This window comes from Gossypium raimondii, chromosome 6 (genome assembly GCF_025698545.1).
Source record: "Gossypium raimondii isolate GPD5lz chromosome 6, ASM2569854v1, whole genome shotgun sequence".
Classification (NCBI taxonomy): domain Eukaryota; kingdom Viridiplantae; phylum Streptophyta; class Magnoliopsida; order Malvales; family Malvaceae; genus Gossypium; species Gossypium raimondii.
This window is the reverse complement of record NC_068570.1, coordinates 38,402,037-38,410,121: the sequence shown is the minus strand read 5'-3', so window position 1 is coordinate 38,410,121 and position 8,085 is coordinate 38,402,037. Positions and strand designations below refer to the sequence as shown.

Here is an 8,085-nt window from a genome sequence, read left to right as displayed (position 1 = left end):
CGGCTAATCATAGAGCACTAAGTGTGCGACATCGTTAAGCATTGAAAGGTTTCGGGATGGTTTAATGTATTGAGCGAAAATGTGAGAATGTGATAAATAAATACAAGCTAGTACAGGTACTTACAAAACCTATGTGGTTGTTGATACTATGTGTATGAGGTTTGATGGAATATAGATATAAATGAGTAATGATCATATGAAATGAAATGGAAAGTTTGTATATTGATATGCAAATTATCATGAAATGCTTATTGAATGTATCGTATATCCAATTGATAGATTAAGTTTAATTGTATACGAACTTACTAAGCTATAAAGCTTACTTTGTGTTTTTTGTGTGTGCCTTGTAGTGAAATCAAGGTAGCTCGGATCTGGGAATCGTTAGCGACTCAATCACATTATCGGATATTTTAGTTGGTACTTTTGAAGCTTGTATATATGGTATATGGCATGTATAGGCTAGTGTCAATAGGATACGTTTTGAGATATGAAATTAGCCACGTGAGTTGGCTTGTAAATGATGTATAGGCTAGTTTTATTATGGATAGTTCTAAATTGTATATAAGTAGCCATGCGAAATGGCTTGAAAGTGAAGTTAATGATGATGTATAATCGACCATGTAAATAGATCAATTTGGGAAGTATGTTATGGTATATTTTGTTTGATGGATGGTGGCAATTCGGTTTGTGTGATGACAAGGTAGTTGATGGATGTGTTTTTGATTTTTGGTACACGTTCCTATAAGTTATGAGGTGATTATGTCATTGCTTGTGAATTGGTCATTTTGGTATGTAGTTAATGGTGAATGATGATCATGTTTTGTGAAATATCTGTGGTCATAATGATTATAAAGTGTCTTGTCATTAGTATTATTTGGTCATGAGATGCTATAAAATTTGTGAGATTTAATGGTTATATTGGTATGACTTTTGTGGCTAATTTGATAGCCAAACAGGTGAGAAATGAATTGGTTGTGTAAATGTAATTTTGGCATATGCTCGGTATATGAAATGTAATGATATATGCTTGAATATACTTCAAGTATTCGAATGACATGAATTTGATGGTAATAAGGTTCGAACATTGGATTTATGAAGCACATGTAATGTATTATTAATGTATGATAGTTTTGTTTGAAATTTTGATTAGGCAAATGGTAATGGAATGGTTCAATTACGAAGCATGATTTGAAAATGTGATTTAATTAGTAAAGCATGTTTGTTTAAATTAGCTATGTGTTTTAATTTTGTGTTTTATTGATCTAGTTAAATATTGAAGTAAGGTTCGATTATGTGAAATGATTAGTAAAGCATGATTGATTTTTGTTGGCTATGAGAATCTAATATGCGAATTTGGTTTATGTGAATAGGAGAATTGTGGCTAATTGAGTTTGGTAAATTTTGTAAATAAGTGGATATAACTTTGTGCATGAAATGTAATAAATGACTGTGCTGAGCTATGTTTTGTTAGGTAATGCCTCGTAACCCTAATCTGGTGATGGATACGAGTTAAGGGTGTCACAGTCACTTTTTGTCTTAGCTGGTACACTCGTCATGCACTGATCGGCATGCGAAGCCTTCTCCTAGATGGAGGAATTAATGGTTCAACTTCGCTAAGTGACTAATCTTGAGGGGAACCTAGTCTCTTCCCCCCTCATTGATCTTTGTTCTCCCAAGGGATTGAACATCGTTAGTCGACATTATAAGATTACCCCTTATTTTGCACCAATACTTTAAAACTTTTAGGATATCCTTTTCCAATACCTTTTTTTCTCACCTCCTCCTTATAAGGAGCACAACGCCTTCTCTACTGTTGTTTTGATATAGGCATTTTGCCATGGGTTTCCTCTTGCAGGGATCATATAGCATAGGCAATAGAACTCCCAATATTCCTCTATTCCCATTAAGAATTTATCCTTGTAGATTGTAATCCTTTTAGATGTGCTAGGTAATGGTAGTTGTGACGCCCTATCGCGGTTTCGTCTTTTATTTATTGGGAAAAGTAACTATTTAAATGTTTTCTTAGGTCAATGATGCGGAATAGCCTTAGGGATCAGCTTTGGTCCCAAGACATATTTTCTTATACTTTCTCAGGTTACTCTTGCTCCTCCAAGTTTCTTCTTGGGCATATTTTTAGAGCTATGACAAGAAAAACTCATTTTGTTCTTATAATTCCCAATACTTTTGTATCGTCAAGTGAGAGCCATCCTCCTCTTCGAGATCGTGACAATTTTCTCCTTCTTGGTGGTCTACTAGAAGGCCAAAGAATAAAGTATAGGCAAATCCATCATTCCATTGTTAATGTTACAGTTATAAGGGGTGGTAGGCTTCCATTGTGTTGTTCTAAACTCATTCTTCAGACTTATTTTGGTATGTGTTATGGGGTGTGCTCTAACCTTCTTTCTCATGATGATTATAACCTTTAAGGGGCAGATATGTAGTTTTTTTCTAATTTCTCACGAACAGTGTCAATTGTTATAATACAAAAATGGGGATGTTTGATTATGGTGGTTCACACCGTAAGAGGTGTGGAAAGTTGCTAAGATGAAGGTTGTTCACATCGAGCGAGGGGTGAAAAGCTGCTAGACTTAGAGGTTCAAAACTGTATGGATCAAGTTGTTGGCAAAGTAATAACTAGGTCTTTCTCTTGTGTCTTTACATTGGTGATGAGGGGGTATTTATAGGGGATAGAAGCTAGGCGTAGGTCTCAGCCATCAAGTTCCCCTCCCTTCGGTGTTGTGATAGGGTGGTGTGTGTTAGCCTAGGACACTATTGGAGCTAACTTTAATGGATTAGGCGATACTGTCGATTGTGATAGATTGATAGATACTATTAAGGATGTTTCCTAATATATGTTTTGCAAATTGTGTGGCCTGTAAAGTTTGACGTTAAGGTGAGTCCATGAGATCGAACTCTTTCGGCAAAGCCATAGCAAGATTGTGCATCGCCAAGTATCTATAATGGTCGATTATTCTGGTGAGCTAGAGTCTAAGATGAAAGTATAACAGATTCTTTATCTTTTAAATTTCATCAAGAAAATACCTACAAAGTTCATGCACCACGCATCCGTGGCTCATTCTTATTCATATAGAACTAAAAGCATTGGATACGGATACAAGTTGGGCTTGTTGTCCTTATTCATGGACTTTTGAATCACAAGAACAACTACTTGGCTTATTCATGCTTTTCCAGCAACACAAAGCCATTGACCAACAAAGAGAGAATCACAGTCGAGGTTAGGGTTCACTGAATCGAAGAACGTCGTGGTCAAGTTAAACACCTGTGTTACACTGAAGCATGTGTCGCCACTCGCTACGCCGTACACCTCGTTACAGCTTGGGGTGCTCTTCTTTCCTATTGGAACTGCACATTTTTCAATACATTTTTTAATCATTAAATTCTAATACCAAAACATAAAAGAATGAACATTACAAAAAAAAAAAAAAAACCAAATGATTATAATTCGTCGTGTTTTAGCTCTTGATTTGAGAACTTACTCCCAATTCCACGGCTTTCAACCATAGAAACAATGACCAAAAGAGCAATGATCAACACAAAGTTGGTGAGCATGGAAATTTTGTTGGACTTGGCCATTTTTGTTGGTTTTAGCCTTTTTCCTGGATTAAACTCCTATTTATAGTAACAATTAATGTTGGAAACCTAGAAAAGAGTGAAGAAGCCGATAATATCCGAGTGATTCCCAATTGGAAACAGGTGGCCGCCTTTACATTGTGATCTATACATATCCAGATTCCCATTCCATGGCGGATTAGACAATGACGAAAACAATGCTAATTACTAAGATGGTGAATATTGAAGCAGCATGTAAAGGAGAGGACTAAATGACTGCAATTTCCATCGCTTTGTTAACGGCCGCATTGCCCTCTGGGTTAAATGGTTCAATGCCAGCTTTAGTCAATTTCAAGTATAAACTTCAATTTAATCCCTTTTACTTGAATAGAAACATGTCATTTTTTACCTCACTCAAAGGTTAAAAATTCAATTTAATACATAGCTTTAGCCCTGGACCCTCAATCTTTTAATTTTTATCTCAACCTCTATCGCTCAATTTCATGTTCAAAACCACCCATCTGACCCGATTTACCTATGCATTCACACAGATGAGAGTATGTCATCCCGTACTTGATTTGCTTTGTAAGGTTACAAGAGTACTGGACGAAAATTGTTCAAATGTGACATTTTCCTAAAGGTAATTGATGCAGAACATTATTGATTATGTATGCATTTAAATACTCCTACTCGGTTTGATATCCATTTAGTGTATTACACCCCATGAAGAACAGTTTTATTCCCCTTAGGGAGGCGGCAAAATCACATTATCTACAACGCAGATGGTAACTAGCTGATTTCAAGTCTCCAATTACAGAAATTTCAGCTTCACTCTTCTTTACAACCACAAAATATTTCGAAATTTCCAGATCATTCTTCTGAGACAACACCCTTTGCGTTACATGAAATGATTTGATGGACATAAGCACGAGACGACTATATAAAACTTCAACCATACAACGAGGAAACTGATGAAGAACTACCACTTTAAGCTGAGTCTACTCCTTCAATCTGCTGCCGAGCAAGGTATCTTTCCCTTCGCTCTTTCTGCATGACAGAAATTTACAGTCGCAAGTAATTCCATATCATACAAGTAAAATATCTATAAGAATAATTTTTCATCAGATGATTACAAGAAAACTTACCCATTCATCTATCACAAGTCCTTCTCCAATTATCCTTGGACCTGCATCCTCTGGAGGCTTTTTGCGTGCCTCAACTGCAGCATCGGCATCAGCTAATTGGCGCTTCAATTTTTCCAGAGCCTTAAACCCATAAAAATATTTAGGCCGTTTAGTTTGCTATGATTTCGATAATTTGGCATGCATGTCAAACATCATGCAGGCGGAAAGCATTGACACGCTAACATGAATAAGGGCACATATATCAGTGACTTATGGTGGTAATATGGTAGCGGTACTTACAGGACAAGGGCGCTTGGGATCTAGAAAAACAACCCGCAAAATTTGCTCTATTGCCACTTGATCCTTTTGCTCATCAAACTGCAAAAGACAGGCACCTAAGATTAATTACACAATTTACAAATATCCAACCTCAAATAAAAAGAAAAAAGATCAGACAGGCAGAGAAGCAATCAATAGCGTACATGGTAAAAGAATATTCTCAATTGCGCATCAAACAAATGCAGCCAAACAACCCATAAAATAGATTGAAAATCATGCTTGCCCTATCAAAAATGGGCCCAAAATCAGCTTTCCAACAAGAGATTATTATCTGATTAAGCATGATAATTGGGCATATGTCGGCTTCAAAAGTCAATTTACAGCAACACCAGGACAACTCAATGACAAAGAAAAAAAAATCTGCCTATAAAGCACAGTAGTTTCTTTATGTTGCAGACAAAAGGTACAAATCCCAAAAAAGAAGAATATTGGACATAGAAGTTCTGTTCCACAGTGACATTTTATGCTTCAGATTAGCACTGCTTATCTATCTGTAAGGTCACCCCATAAAGTTACGTGTTTGTAGAGAAACTTAAACACTATTAGCCACAAAGTAAATATTATATGCATCACCAGAATATTACTTTATGTTCATCATAAGCTCACTAACATCTAAATGTAGTCAAATTAAAAAGTCTTCTTATTGGTTGTCATCATGTGAATAATATGAAAATACAGTTTTACAGGAGAAGTTCAACTCACCAGCTCGGGAACATACTCCATTGGACCCTTCACCTTGAGACTCATGATTTTAAACTTAACCTTGCTCTTTTGATCCATTGGCTTTTCATTGTTCTCAGGTTGCTCAACAAACTTAAAGACTAGTAAATCCATTCAAATGAGGAAGAGAAATTCATAAGAATCTTTCAGAAGATAAGACAAACATTAAATATATATTAATAACAAATTGCCAATGCATAATCAAAACTAGAATTAACGGGTGTGTGTACAGAAGGAAGCAATTACCGGTCGCAATGATGCTCTCCCCAGGTGCAAGAATAGCACCTGGTGGGCGCATGAAACAACTCTTGGGCGCTGTAGTTTGAAACTAAACCAACAGAAACAAAAGGGTTCATTACAAATCAAAGCAATTGTCATAAAGCACAACATCATTCCACTTCAGTTTCTAATGTATACAGCAAACATAGACAAATAACAAAGACTAATATAACAAAGCAAAATTGAAAATTTTCAAAGGTTTAAGGTTTTTACCTTGAAAGCTGTATATGACTTGCTCGTGTTTTTTATCCTGACCGCGCTCCTCACTTGTTTGCCAGGTTCATCTTCGAAAAAGAAAACGTAATATACAATCAAGAATAAGAGAAAAGATTATTTCCATATACTTGGAAAAAATTTATACAATTTCTTCCGAAATAAATCGAATTGAAAATTTCCTGATTTAAGTCAAAAGTATTTCAAATAAAGAGTAACAACAAATTTTAATAAAGAGTAACAACAAATTTTAGTCCGCTTATATCAGCTACTTTAATCAACAATCTTGATTCTGAACAATCTCTACTATAAAATATTTTTTTCAACTTACTGTTAATTTCAAGAAATAAGCATCAAAAGTTTTGCTGAATATTGAATCAAACAAACGGGAAATTTAGAATCAGATAATACAGCAAAGAAGAATAGTACTTACATGGAAAATAGAGCTTACTAGCCGGATCAAGTTTAAGCCGGCGACGAGTCGGCAAAAGCGACTTGGCGACAAAGGAAACGGAGTTAGCCGAGGCATGATGGTTGGATCCTTCAAGGTGAGGCTGAGTTTGAGCGGAGGAAGAAGACGTCGTACTGGTGGTGTTCCCGGTTTGTCTAAACGGCAGCTTAAAGAACCCCCAAACTTTGCCGTCGGACGATGACTTCTGGTCGGTTTCTATTGCCATCTTATCTTAAAAGAATCACGAGGGCATATAGGACACCGTTTCTTTACGTTTCGCAGAGGAAGGAACTTCCACTGGTACTCGAATCGAGAAACTCGTGACAAGGAAATGAGGCAGAGAGGGAGAGAGGGGGCGGGGGGTCGGATTTTAGAGCTTGGATTGTACTGTATTTGACTTGGGAGAATTTGAAGTCCGCTTTTCCCCTTTAAAAGTCAATCGATCTCTCAGAAACGACACCGTATCCAGTTTCAATTATTTATTTTAAAAAACCGTTGTTTCGCAGCAAATTTCGTCGTCCTTTCTATTATAAACTGCCGCGGAAAGTAAACGGATTCAACCACGACTTTCAGGGCTTTGGAATGGCTAAGTAATTTTGGATTGTACTTTTAATTAATTAAAAGATTCACGCGTTTTTCCGTCTTCTATTTATTCAACAGGAAACAGAAATGTCAAGAAATTTGATTTTAAAATACCAATAAACCCTTTTGTTTAATTTAGAAGGATTGGTTAAGTTATGTATTCTTGTGTTTGAAAGTTAATTAAGGATATAATAACAGAAATAATTAGTGGGAGTAACGCGGAAATTGAATCATTGCCTTCATCTGCTCGTCTGTAAGTCTTAAGCAACTAGCCTAGATCAGGAAAAAAGTTGTAATTTACCATGTTTCTTTTCTTTTGCGCATACCATGGATCAACTTAAGTTATGCTTCAAAGGGACTTATTTCTATATAAAATTTGAGCTTAAAAATTAAATAGATTCAAATGTTGAAATTTTAATTTGTTTTAGTTTATTTGTAAAACAAAAAGAATTTATAAAGTATTGTCTAGTAAATTTTGATATTTAAAGAAAATGCAAAGTCAAGAGTTCGGATTAAAACTATTAAATTCAAAAATATAGTTTCCACATTCAAAATCTAAATTGATTTGTTTTTAAATAAGCTTAATTGAATAATAAGCCATTAAATTATACCCTTTCTTTCTTTGAGTAAGGTACTTGAGTTTGATCTTTTATTGTTATTAATTAGATACCTAAGTTATAATTTCGTTAAAAAACTTTTCAGTCAATTAAAAGTTGACTCGTATTTAGGAATTAGTTTTTTTATTTGAGTTGAAAAAGAAAAATAATTTCTAAATAAAAATGGGTAAACTACAATAGAGGTCACCCA

The 8,085-nt window shown here is 35.3% G+C and overlaps 1 protein-coding gene across 1 annotated transcript; it reads right to left on the bottom strand.

Annotated features, from left to right (window-relative positions):
- Positions 1–4,183: 4,183 nt before the first annotated feature.
- LOC105773865 (vesicle-associated protein 4-2) lies at positions 4,184–7,108 on the bottom strand. Its single transcript, XM_012596036.2, has 7 exons — positions 6,679–7,108; positions 6,246–6,316; positions 6,000–6,081; positions 5,736–5,854; positions 4,995–5,072; positions 4,716–4,835; positions 4,184–4,617 (listed from the first exon to the last, which is right to left on the bottom strand). Exons 1-7 carry the CDS (start codon positions 6,920–6,922, stop codon positions 4,558–4,560), a joined length of 774 nt encoding a protein of 257 aa, XP_012451490.1. The 5' UTR covers positions 6,923–7,108; the 3' UTR covers positions 4,184–4,557.
- Positions 7,109–8,085: the final 977 nt, after the last annotated feature.